At 33.4% G+C, this 13,424-nt stretch overlaps 1 protein-coding gene across 4 annotated transcripts in view; it reads right to left on the bottom strand.

The window, feature by feature from the left end:
* Positions 1 to 13,424, bottom strand: part of LOC108912095 — a 71,937-nt gene that overhangs the window by 9,030 nt on the left and 49,483 nt on the right. For 3 of the 4 annotated variants that reach the window (XM_023455390.1, XM_023455389.1, XM_023455392.1), the window contains exons 4-6: positions 10,314 to 10,695; positions 2,988 to 3,035; positions 536 to 845 (exon numbers count right to left, since the gene is read on the bottom strand). In XM_023455390.1, the coding sequence (XP_023311158.1) occupies positions 536 to 845; positions 2,988 to 3,035; positions 10,314 to 10,695 (740 nt within the window). The remainder of the gene's footprint in view (positions 1 to 535; positions 846 to 2,987; positions 3,036 to 10,313; positions 10,696 to 13,424) is intronic. The other variant, XM_023455391.1, reaches the window with a different exon arrangement.

The following is a 13,424-nucleotide window of genomic DNA, read 5'->3' as shown; positions in this document are numbered from 1 at the left end:
ATTCAGATTATTTTGGATCACTTATAAATATCTTAACTGGATGAAAAATAAAAGCAGTAAAAACAAAAGCAATTCTATAAAGATTACTATTAATTAATTTGATGGGTCTTTTTCTTCTCAATAATTTTATTTGCCAACATCGGAAGTCTATTTTTAATGTTAGGTCTATACAGAACTCTACACTAGCTATGATCGTTACTTCATTATATACAGTAAGAACAGCCGATTTATGAACACATACAATGCTGTTTGTTACGCTTGCTATAAAACCAATATTTTGTATTATTTTTTTAATAATAAATTGTTTTTATTTTTGTAAAAATCTATTTTTAAGTTATCACCCTTGTGTAATCAGGAGTAGATCGTAACAATATTGACTTTTTTAACGTGTTTAGCTAGTTAGGACATGATAAAATTTGAAACGCAAACCTTAGTTCACCACACGATTCGAATTGTCACTTATTTCTAATATCCAGCAAATCACGCTTCAGTTTATTGCCTCGAAGAGATTTTATCTTCCCCATTTTGTACTTACCGATGGCCCCGATCCTGAGGAAGAAGCTGCCGTGGCTCTGGTCGTTCTGGGTGGTCTTTCGCTTGCACTTGGCGGCGGCCTTGACGCCGGCCTCCACGTCGGCCCCGCCGGCGTTGTTAGCCGCAGCCGCCGGGAGCGGCGCGGCGGGCTGGACGGCCGCCGCCGGAGGCGGGGGCGCCGCGGGGGCCGCAGGCGGCTGTTCCTGCGATACAACGATAGCTGCTTGAGATTGAGAGATTTCAGCGACAGGCACCGGCACTTCTGCCAGGCCCGCATCGACTACACCCTCAGAGTTGCGCCGGTAGGTGCTCTACCCCCAAAACCAAATGAAAGTAAGAACGGGTGCGGAGAAATAAACGGGGAGCGGGAAGAAGCAGCGGCCAAACAAACACATCGAGCGAGGAAACCGTCGTCGATTGTCGCTGTTAATTTGCAAAACAGTGTGCGAAGCCGATTTGGTGGTACACAATTCAGAAAACTGACTTGTTATCTTATTAACATTAAAAATGAGATTAGGCACAAGCAACAAAACAATACTGTGGAAAACTTAACACTATATGATTGGATCGACTGAATTATATTTCTTCAGAATTTTCCGTCTTAGGTTGACAATTTTATATACCGTATATGATACAGTTGACATTTTTTTCGAATTACCTACTAGATATTTGATAGATTCACTTTATTCATTGTGACAATTTCAGTTGTATATCGGTTTATTTAATAACTACTTTGGTTTCTTAAACTTGTTTTATGTTTACCAATTTTCATTCGAAGAAATTCATTACTTATAACAACCAATTGGCAAGGCTGCAAAATTTTATAATAAATACCAATCATGTGTAGTGTATGTGAGATATAACCTACAAAGTGTGTTGTAGCTTATTACACTCAATGCCTATTGACATAAAGCGATACTTTGATCTACTTGCAGAAAGAGACCTACTAGTTTATAGATAAAGTTGTGGACAATAAAAGTTTCCAATGCTTAGGTACTATTCAGTGCAAATGTGGTTTTGCTGTTGAAAGTTTAAATTTCCCCTAATTCTGCTATTTTCTTTCCAATACTTTTATGACATTCATGTTATTTTTTTTTTGCAATATTCAAATAGTTACTTTTTTTGTCATCAACAGGATGAAATTATTTATAATGATAGTTTACTATATTCCTATTTGAAAATAGGGGCAAAAAATTTATCTTCACGTAGCACTCATCAAAAAAAGAAAAAATTTCATGAGATGAGTTCAAATACTGTTTTCGAGATATAGTGTTAACATCATAGACAAATATTTGAGAAACCCTAAAATTCAGCCGGAAATTAAAAAATGAACTAACTGAAAAAATTAAGTGATGCAATCTATGATGTCTTAAAGGCCTTTTTCCTTAATAGATACAGGGTTTTATAATATACAGAAATATATATAAATATTTAAAGTCACTAAAAATCGCTAAAGGCTAATATATTATACAAAACCAGTTCTATTATCTCTAATTTTTTGGTAAATTTACTTAAACTAAAAGATTTACTAAAATTTATGTACTACATGTCGCAATATAACTTGGATAATGTTTAAATCAATTTCTTGGGGCAAAGATCGGTAAATGTAAAACAGGTTTTAAATAAACCATGGATATTTTACATACTTTTCATTTCCAACTATTTTTTTCACATTTTCTTAAAAGCAAACATATTTTGAAGTTATTTGGCTTGTTGGTTAAATTATTCTTCTAAGTGTACCTGAAAAAACATTACTGTGGGATATTCTACTGCAATATATTACGCAAAATATAAAAAATATAACAAATACAAAAAAAGGAAGCGGCAACAGAACTTTGTTAATAACTTTAACTAAAACAGGACAATCAAAAATAAAGAAAACAACAAAACTAGTAAACCTTTTGTTGAAACATACGACCATTTCTAAATTAAATCTAACAAACAAATAATTAGGAAATAGAAAATGAAAATAAATGAAAAATTTAAAATGGAACTACCATAGATTGGTTGTTTAGTGGCTTACTTTCTGCTAGTAAGAAGAAAATTAAAAAATAGATTGGCGAGAATCCTATGCTTTAATGAAATATCACCTAGGACGTCCACCCCTTCAGAACAAGTCCAGTTTTTTTGGGGTGGACTTGCGCTGGCTTTAGGAATGTACGCAGGCACTCGAATGAACAATGTTATTGAGTTATTAAAAGCGAAAACAAGCAAAAGTTTAAGCAATTCGTCAGAAATAGACCTGAACTGTAAGTCTACGTTCTATAAAATATTGACAAAAAGAAAAGATCCTCGTTATAATCTATTTTCTAATGTTCTACATACTCAGGTCTATTCGGTTAGGCTCGGTTCGGCATACATTCCTAAAAGTGTTCGAAAGTTGGTCGCATATTTCATTAAAGGGTTCTTGGCATTCTCTCCCTGTCACTCTCTACTTTTCAACTCTCCCTTACCGCCTCGAATTGCCATTGCAGTGAAATCGGGTTGTCGGCGTCTTCCTGCTGCAAAAGATAGCAATTTTGATGAAAAGATCTGATTTGTCGTTTAATAAATGGATACTCAACCAAATTTAAAATAACAAAATATAAATTTATATGGGTCGTAACGAAGATACTTGACCAGATTTTAATAGAGGATTCTACTGTCACAAATCAGTAAGAATATCTGTCTGAAAACATTTCATTTTCTGTATAAAGGATGTTCAAAATTAATGAACACGTGAATAATATCGTTATTATCGTGATTATTTTAAATATTATAATTATTTCAAAAGTGACTTGATTATAGACTTACACATTTAAAAATTAAAAAATATTAAGTATCCCATTAAAAAAATTGAATGGGTTTTGTGTCATTTAAGAAATAAAAAAAATAAAAAAGTTACCAGAGGGATCATATTTTCAGTGAGGTCCATAATTCTTTTTTATTGAAATTTACTTCTCTAATGTTAAGATATTGCAATGGGACAAAATGTTGACTTATGTAAAAAAAAACAATTGATTAAAAAATAAATAAAATCGCCCAGTATTTTTTTTTGCACAAAATGATATAGGAAAACGTTAAAAACATTTTGGTACTGTCCTTCGTTTTATCAACTTCCGATTTGAAAAGAAATTAACTTCTACAGTTCCTACTTATTTTTGAGTAACTTCGTATGTTAGTTACATCAGATAGAATTTTTTTAATAACGAACCCAGTGATATAAATATGCCGTAGTTTTGTAGTTTTATAAGCAAATTTATCGATAAAATAGAAAATATATCACAATAAATATTCACATACTAAAAAACTTTCGATACCTATTTTAAATAGTAAACTCTCGTTCAAAGAAAACATTGTCATTAATGTTATAATCTTGGTGTGAATATAGTAGGTATAGTGTGAAAGGAAAAATAAGTTCTAGTGAAATTAATTTCCAATGAAACCGGAATTAGACATATGAACTATTCTACAGACTACAGATATGTACATTTTTATAGAAACTTTTTGTCTTTAATTTGTGACAAAGAATCCATTAAAGTTTGGTCAAGCATTTTAGATTACATCCTGTATACAAAGGGCATGATGATAAGAGTTGGGCATCTAGCAACTATTAAAAAATTTCAAATGTAGTATTCCGTAAACAAAATTTGTTATTCAATTATGCAATTCATAGTTCAAAAGCTACTATACATATTAAAAACAGAACAATGCCAAATTTCGAAAGCATGTAGGTTGTGGGTACTAAATTTTTTTGTATGGAACATCAAATAAAATTGCATAAACGTATGTCACTGGTCCTGGCAGGACGCCAGCTCTAGCGTATCGATTCTCCTTGGGCCTCGGTTGTTGCGTGTTCGTATCAAGGCCGACGTTGAATGGTTGACTTTTCTAAAAATATACCCTTTTCGCGCTTCCCAAAACGCCGGCGCCGCTTCTCCCGTACATCCCTATTTATTTCGGGAAAAAAAGAAACGAACAGAGGGGCCGACGGTGAGCGGCGATTCATTTTCCAGGCTGGACCCAAATTGAACGTTGTGATTTTAAAAAAATAAGTTTGCTTCTAAAATTATATGTAGCAGAATGACGATTGGTTCAAATTAAATGTAATTTTAAAAATAATGGTGTTTTTTCAGAGATCTGAGCGTTTGTATATTTCAAATTTATGTTTTTTTAATAGTATACAAAATTAAATTATCTGGTATATCAATAATTGCATTTCGCTGTAACCTACTCTGTGGCTGTTTGTGTATTTCGCACGCGTCTGACTGTTGTAGACTATTTTGGATTGTTCTAGGAACGAACTACTGCCGTGAATACCAACGACAAATTAAATACGATCTCCGGCGGCTTTACTTCGAAGTTTCATAAATTCTTTCTAACTTAATCTTGTGGTAAACAATTCATTTCTACCGTACCGTTTTAAAATTGCAGTACGATTGTTGGAACTTAATACAGGGTGTCCCGAGATTCATGCAACAAAATTTAGTCATAGATTCTTAAGACAAATTTAGGGGACCCGTATTTTTTTTTTGCCAACTGGCCCCCTCTTTCGGAGATACAGCCCACTGAAATCTGCCCCTAAGAAGTCTTTTTATATCTCAAAACCATGTTGTACGAGAATCACTAAATTTGGTACACAGGGGTTTTATGACATGTGGAATCTCACAGTGCTACTTTTTGGCGAGAAACCCCCTTAAGACACTTTTTCGTGGGCCTCCTTGTCTTTGGAACCAGAAAAATTTGGTCGCAAATTTGATTTTTTTTTTAATTATTAGTTAACTAGCCATTGAATTTAGAAACTTTTTTGTCTCTTGATATTTGTTTCGTAAAACGCAATGTTTTTGAGGATAATGGCCAATCACGATATGCATTCGATCACATTTTGATATTTTTCTCGAAAACATTGTGTTTTACGAAAAAAGTATAAAGAGACAATAAGTTTCTAAATTTAATGGCTTCCTAGTGGACAGATAATTTTTAAGAAATTTAAATATGCCACCAATTTTTTTTGGTTCCAAAGACAAGGGGACCCACGAAAATTGTCTTAAGGGAGTTCCCCGCCAAAAAACATAGCACCATCAGATTCCACATGTCATAAAACCCTTGTGTACCAAATTTAGTGATTCTCGTACAACAGGGTTCTGAGATATAAAAAAAAGATTATTCTTCAGTTCCTAAGTTTCTTCCGAAACTATCAAACTGTTCGTTACAGTGGCGGCTCGCAGTGGGTGGGCAAGCTGTTCCCAGTACTTACAGCAGGGCCTTGATAATCCGTACCCCAGCTAGTCCGAACGCCTCTATAATCCGAACGACCCCCCTTACCCCTGCGCAACCGCCGTTTCTCACAGTTTCTGTCTCGCCAGTGTCATACGCAGTGCGTTTTTTGTTTGGAATGGGCAGATGAAGTCGACATTTCTATTCTGGAAAAAATGCTGTTACGTAAATTAAGGGATAAAGCATTTTCTATGTCGCTAAATACTACTCGTCAAAGCACTATAGTGGAATTCTTTAAAAAAGTGTGATTAATAGCATTGCATCTAACATACATCTAACGTACATACTTAAATAAATACATTATAATGTAAAATATTTTTGTTTTATTTCGAAAAATCCCTTTCAAAATGTCTACATACTATAATCCGAACGCTTCGTGAATCCGAACAGGGTATAAATTTTCGGTGTTCGGATTATCGAGGCCCTGCTGTATTTATTTTTAGAACTGTAAATTCATGATTTAGTTTTATTACTGTTTTCATTAAGCACTAATTTTTCGTTAGACAAATAATTATACTAATCCTCGCAATTCATTTGCCATTTTGTTTTCATAAATCATAAATCATCAAATAAGTCATCGTTTTACGGTACAATCTCTATCTACATGATCTAAAGTCATCAGCATCAGACTTTTTATGTTGGTCCAAAGCATTTATCGTTATTTTTTATAATATAGAGACGACAAATTTTAACTGATTTTAAAAGTGGAAATACCGCGCTCACCGTAAGCCCGAAATAAAAAAAAATTTAAAAGTCATGATTGTGCGTGTCTTGCTTGGAGTATGTGGTCTTATGCACTTCCTCGCATTCCGAAAGCTGATTTAAAATTAAAGCTGGGAACGAATCGACACGTAATCCCGGATAAGGATGCAGCTGCACCGGAATTTTCGAGCGGCATCCTTGGCACTAAAAACCGTGAGAAGGAGTCACACAAAGCAAAGCCATGCATCGTGTAGTATCATCACTCTTATTCTGTTTAGTTCACATCCATTATTTTTTTCCATCCCTAAATTATTTTCAGTGTTGTTCATTTGTGATTTTCTGTTTGTGTCGTGTTATAGAAATTAATTTTATATCAGCTTTCTTTTAAAACAGAAGATTAAAAATAAAGATAAAGCTATACTTTTCATACCAAAGGATTTGCGGTGCACAAAAAGATGCGTTGATTAAAAGAAAACATGGATAAGAAGATTAAAAGTAAATATGGTTTTAACAGAAATAAAAACAAAAATAAACAGAACGTTGCTCTTGCCTATTTATAGATTTACTAGTTACAACCAAAGAAATGAAATGCGATATTTCACTTCCTCTTGTGCTATTAGTACAGAGCTTTATAGAAATTGATACCATTCGTCATTATAATAGGCGCCTAGAGTATTAATCACATTTCAATTCAGAATATACAGGGTAATTTCACTAGAAATATATAGTTTTCAACGAATTTTATTATATTTAAGGACTATACAGGGTGTTAGAAGTTTGACTGCCTTAATTTTAACAAACGATAGAATACATTAAAATAAACAAAAACACCTTATATGACATGGGTCCTAACTCAATCATTTCAGAGAAAAAAAATTATCAAAATCTCCAACTTGATGTACAAAAGTTTGATTAATTAAGGAATACTGACATAAACGCGTGCATAGAATACCATAAAATACAATGTTTATCACTTTTTTGAACTTCTTTATTCTATAAAATAATTAGCGTTGTAATAAATTTAAAATTCGGTAAAATTCATATATCGAGCAATGTGACAACGACGCGGCGGTTTATTAACACGAGGTACTAAGGTGTCCAGCAACCACCAATACGCAATTCAGTTGGTATCTGGATTCGACCGTGTCGGAGGGTTTTTTGCGTACCACTATTTCGTTTTCTTGAGGTGTTTTCCAGCGAGTGCGCGAAAATTGGATTCGAAGGTGTCGTGCGTGCATCGAAAATGGTGGTGGACATTTTGAGCATATATTGTAGTTTGTTTTGTATTTGTGCGTTTAAAAATTTCCGAATTTTGCTTTTTGGTAAGTACTTAAATTACTTTAATACGTATGATTATTTGGATGACGTATTTTTCAAATTCATAATTTGATTAAAAGTTAAGTTCCTGTTTTAAGAGATTCATAATTACTAAAATTCGAGCTAAAATTTAAGCACAGCAGTATCTTCGTACTACAAAATCGATACATTTTATTTTATTTATTTAAAAACTGGAAAACAATTGTCTTGAAATTTACTAAATGTTTCACAATAATAGCTGTTTACATTTTTTCCATAGGACAAGTTGCCGCGTTTACACGTAGTGCCCATCAGCAGATTAAGCGCTGTTGTCACGTTGTGACGAAACTCCGCAATATTAATACTCGCTGTATTTTGAAAACTGTTATCTTACGCCTCTGTATTACTGGAAACGGTGATCCAATTCAAGACTTTAAAATTATCATGAATTTCAAGCAACTTTAACTTTATGATGTGATATCTCAAAAACTACTTAATTTTTTATATTGGAACTGTTTAAACTGCATTATAAAATCAAAATAAGTTATAAAGTATGAAATCTATATTTTTTTCTTTCTTCATTTTGACCTCATTTAAGTACCAAAGAAAATAAATATTCCTTGCGACGTCATTGAGGGACAATTTACTCTATTTAATGCAATATACTATTCTATATTGGCTTTTACATAATTGAAAAAATCTTTTATCAAGTATTTCAGTTCGGAGAATTGGATCATTTATGTATGTGAAAATTCTAAAGAAAAATCTACTGGATATTCTACTCATTCTTCAATTTTTCAAGGACGCCAACAATGCTAAAACCACCGCGAACGCACTATACACCCGTAACGTTACCCAACACAGCTTTTCGTGCACGGAAACGGAAAGTAAAAGGAACGTGAAGGGTTGGGGGTCGGATACGAGACACCAACCTTCTCTCATTCTCTCACCTGGGAAATTGGAGGGACCACCGCTCGTCGCTGGACCACGTCACGCATCTTGAGGGGAAACCTCTCCCTCTACACGCACAACATGCTCAACAACAACACAAAAAAACATAATCGAAAGTGTTAATAAAAAAAAAACAAAACAATCTTAAATCAAATTAGGGGTTAGTTAAATTAAAGTGGGTGTTAACGAAAAAAAAGGTAAATCAAGGTAATTGGAACAAAATAAATGATCCACCCTTGTTATATCGGTATGATATGTTTAATGTCATTTTGGGAGTCGAACAGTATTAGTTGCTTGCAATAGAAAATACGAGTTTCGCTGTAGCTGTGGTGCAATTCTGGATATTTTTCTTTTTAAAATTCCGTTAGCACTTATTTTGGATATGGTTTTCGGATAATGAACGAACATTTTATACAGGGTCTAATTCAAATGCCGGTCCAACATTAATGGCGCAGATAAATAGGCGAAAATGTTTCCTTTTAGAGAAACAGAGTGACAAAATATAGTTTATTTTATATTGTAAAAAACTTTTAAAAAAAGATCAAATAATATTTTATTTCATAGGAAACGTAATTATTTGAATCGAGATGTGTACTAAAGTTTAAATTAAAAATAAAATCACCACCATTTAAAAAAATTAAAAATAGAAATATTTAGATTTTTTTAAATATTGACTTTCTTTCAATATGGCAATTTGATTTTAGTCAAAATAAACGAAAGCTATTACAATTTTGCCAATAAATCCTATATTTTGTGAGTATTATTTTGGCTGATCATAATAACGCTATTTTTTTCTAAATTAAAAATTGACTAATATATTTAACTTAGGAATATTTATTATTGTAGTCATTATACTTATATACAGGGCGAATCAATCAGTACAGCAATTATTAGATACTGAAAAGGTTGCACAGACAAAATAGTACCTATAGAATTTAATACTTAACCACATGCCACTAAAAAAAAATAAATACTTCCTTTTCTTTCGATTTTTATTTAAAAAAAGCAAAGTAAAAATAATTCCATTTAAAATTTAGCTAACTTTGTTTTGAAGTCCGATGAACAAAAAAATCTTTAAAACGACAGATCTTAACAGTGATTCCGATTGGAAATATCTTGAATGAAAAAAAATGTCAACGAAAATTACCAAATCTACCCCCCAAAACTATGTCCCTGCATGTAGAAAAATCTGTGTCACATCAATACGTTTATGAATAATTCAAAATCAAAGCTGTATTTCAAATTTAAGTCGCTTCAACCATTTTCTTCTAAATTAAAAATGATTTTTTTAAATTTTAAACCCATATTTGGAAAATAAAGAGCGTTTGTGGGAATTTCTTCTTAACTGACAGAATTCGCCATTGGCCAAGATTGGACAAGCATTTTAGTTACGCCCTCTATGTATTGTTTTCGTTACTTTAGCATATTTTTTTCACTGCAAAGTATTTTAAGTTTTTCATATTCAATCATACCCCTGTGTCGTTTTCTTTTATTAAAGGAAACTTCGTATTTCCATGGCAAACGAGATTAATTGTCACGATGAACATCTAATAACAAAACAGCATCATCCATACCTTCTCCTGCTTCTTGTTCTTCTTGTCCTTGTCCTTCTCTTTCTCCTTCTTCTCTTTCTTCTGCCTCTCCTTCTCCTCCTTCTTCTTCTTCTCCTCCTCTTTCTTCTTTTCCTTCTCCTTTTCTTTCTCCTTGGACTTCTGCTTGGGCGGCGGTTGCTTGGCCTGTTTCTCACCGCCCCCCGAACAGCAGGAACTCTCCTGCAGCAGGAAACAGAACACGTACAGCAGGAATAGGATGCTCATGCCGTAGAGGTAAGTGAAGAAGCCCTCGTAGTAGTAGAGGGGGATGCTGTGGGTCACCACGTCGGAGATGACGTAGGCTATGCACACCACGACCAGGAGTTTGGCGTACACGAAGCTCATGATTATGAACAGGGAGGTCCTGCAAAAAAATATAATTTTTTCGTCAAATCAAAGAAATAGTTGTAGAATGCTGAAATCTGTAGTAATAAAATTTTCAGAAAATGTTGACATCGTTAAACTAAATTTTGTTTTGATATTACCCAAATTCACGAACAAACTTGAGAATTGAAAACAAAACAAATTATATTATGACATGGAGGTTTCTGTGTTTCAGTTAATCATTGAATTCCTGTTGTCCAAAAAAGCTACCAACTTTATAATCAAAATCACGACAGCGGCAGATTATAATCAGCTATTCTGAGAACTAAAGCCCCCACCACTATTGAACGTAAGTCAAACCACCAGACATATACCGCTTTCGGACTTATCAGTTCTCATCATAATGAAACTATGCTCAAATGATCTAACTATTTAGAAGCAGTGCTTTGTGTCTAACTTGTAGGTACTATACCAGCAACACCACTGTCGTACTATGCCTAAAAAATTTGAACAAACAATATGGGACACAACTACTCTGCGGACTAGAGTCTCGACCATCATTGAATTAATAACTCAGAAACCGATCTGGTGGTTATATTGACGAATGATTTAATAATTTAATAGATATTGATGATGGACGGAGCTTTAGTCCGCAGAGTAGCTGTTACTCATAATATCATTACTTAAAACCTCATTTGGTTTATTGCGTTGTTATTATGTTAATAAAAATATTTAAAAAGTAGTGTTGAAATTGTGATTTAACGAAAATTTACAATGTTAAATAAACAGGGCCACATCTTTTTAAATTGATGTTCAATTGCTTTTTGTTATAGCATATTCTGATTCTGTAGGACTTTTTATCAACAGCAATGAGATAATTGCAAAAAAAAAGAAAATTACGGAACACCTAGTACACAATAAAATTTGTTAGAATCAGATGTTAAAAAGATGATCAGAGGTTTTCTTTTTGGTTAAAATTCGGAAAAATTAAAACGTCATTTTGTTTATGCATTCTAGCAGCAGGCCTTAGGAATGAATTAAAATTGTTATTTAATAACAAAAATAGAACTTCCGTAATGTGCCAGGAATATGTGTCCGTGAAGTACGAATGTTTTGATTTTAAATTATAGACTGAGAGAAAGGTTTCGTCAATATTGCTAAAAGAAAGCGAAAAACCATATATTTATGGAATCGTAAACGTATACACGTGTATTTGGATAAACATAAACAAGATATCTTCCATTTTAATTGTCAGTGTTGCGAGAAACAACTACACCGAGGGCTATATGCCCCTACCGGCATTGAATTATACTCGCGACACCCAGTACAACAGCTAGGATCGCTCATCAGCTGGTCCCACCAGGCACAGACCGGTTTCGGACTTATTAGTACTCATCAGTGTGTCATAGGCGAGACAACCGACGAACGAATCAGCTGTTTTGCGTCGTATCGTCACGACAAGGAATACATTCTTTTTTCATAAAACCAATAATAAAAAAGTATCCCATATGTTGCCGACTTAATTGGCCACACTGCATAATAAGAATTTTCGTGCAGTTCCACAAAAGAAAGTAGTAAAATTTAATTACTACTGAATTCTATAAATTATAACCACATTTGTGTTTATAGTCAAAAATTAGTATATGTATGTATATTGTGAAAAGATTCACTGAAACATATGATACTACATTATGGTGTTTCTAGTTAGAATTATTTATAACAATTTTAAAAAGCCTTTAATGGATGTCACACAAAGTGCAGTTAATCGTATTTTCTATGTACATTTTTAAAAAAACATTTTTTTCCGTGTATATAATAGTCAGTGTCAACAACAATTTTGAATTTGGTTATATTGTATTTCAACACATTTGGTTAAATTATGTTTAAACTTAATTTATTTGTGTTTAAGTGTCCTGTTTATTAAATGGAACAAAATATGTATGTGTTAAGTATTGAAAACAGATCCATTCCTTGTTTTATAGAACAGTTGTAAGGAACACTTGAAATGCAAGTGGAAAAATGGCAGTATCCAATTAAAAATGTACGTACCGAGGGGCCTCGGCAACACAGAAAAGCCTCAACATCCTGCGAAGGAACGGGACACAAACACAAGTGACTAACTACACACTACACCGCTAATGAACTAATTTTCTAAAAATACCGAAAAATTCAGAGGTTCGCGATACGACGCGTCCCCCTCTACACCGATTATTTGGTTTCGGATATGAACTAGTGAAAATATCCAGATGATGTCAGTTGATGAGTGCTAAATCACTGAAATCGGTTTGCAGGTGAGAGGTAAACATTTTGCGCTACTTCCGAAACAGTTCAACCGAGTTCAATGGGGAATATTTAAGCGTTTTTAACAGTGCCGGTTTCCAGATTGAATGGAAAGGGAAAATGTTGCTCAATATGGGTTTCACTTTTCACTGAAATAGAGAAATTTTGAATTTTTTGAGTGCGACGTTCCGATAATGTACAGGGTGTATTTTAAATTTGTAAAAATGTTTTAGGTGTTTTCATGGATCATTTTAAGAACTGTTTTAACTGATGTGTATATTTTGGAATTGTGTCTGTATATACAGGCTGTCTACTATAAGAGGGCGACACCTATGAATCTCGTTTAATATATACGACGCTCGACAAAAATCTTTACATGTTTTTTTGAGGCCTTTATGCTCGTAAAAACAAATTTGTGATCCATGGTCAACTTTATGAGAAATCACAAAAAAAAACGGAAAGTACCGACAGTTTAGGGCCGTCTAACTT

This window comes from Anoplophora glabripennis, unplaced genomic scaffold, assembly GCF_000390285.2.
Source record: "Anoplophora glabripennis isolate ALB-LARVAE unplaced genomic scaffold, Agla_2.0 scaffold6, whole genome shotgun sequence".
Taxonomy (NCBI): domain Eukaryota; kingdom Metazoa; phylum Arthropoda; class Insecta; order Coleoptera; family Cerambycidae; genus Anoplophora; species Anoplophora glabripennis.
Note: the sequence above shows the minus strand (reverse complement) of the source record. Positions and strands in the feature narration are given on the sequence as shown.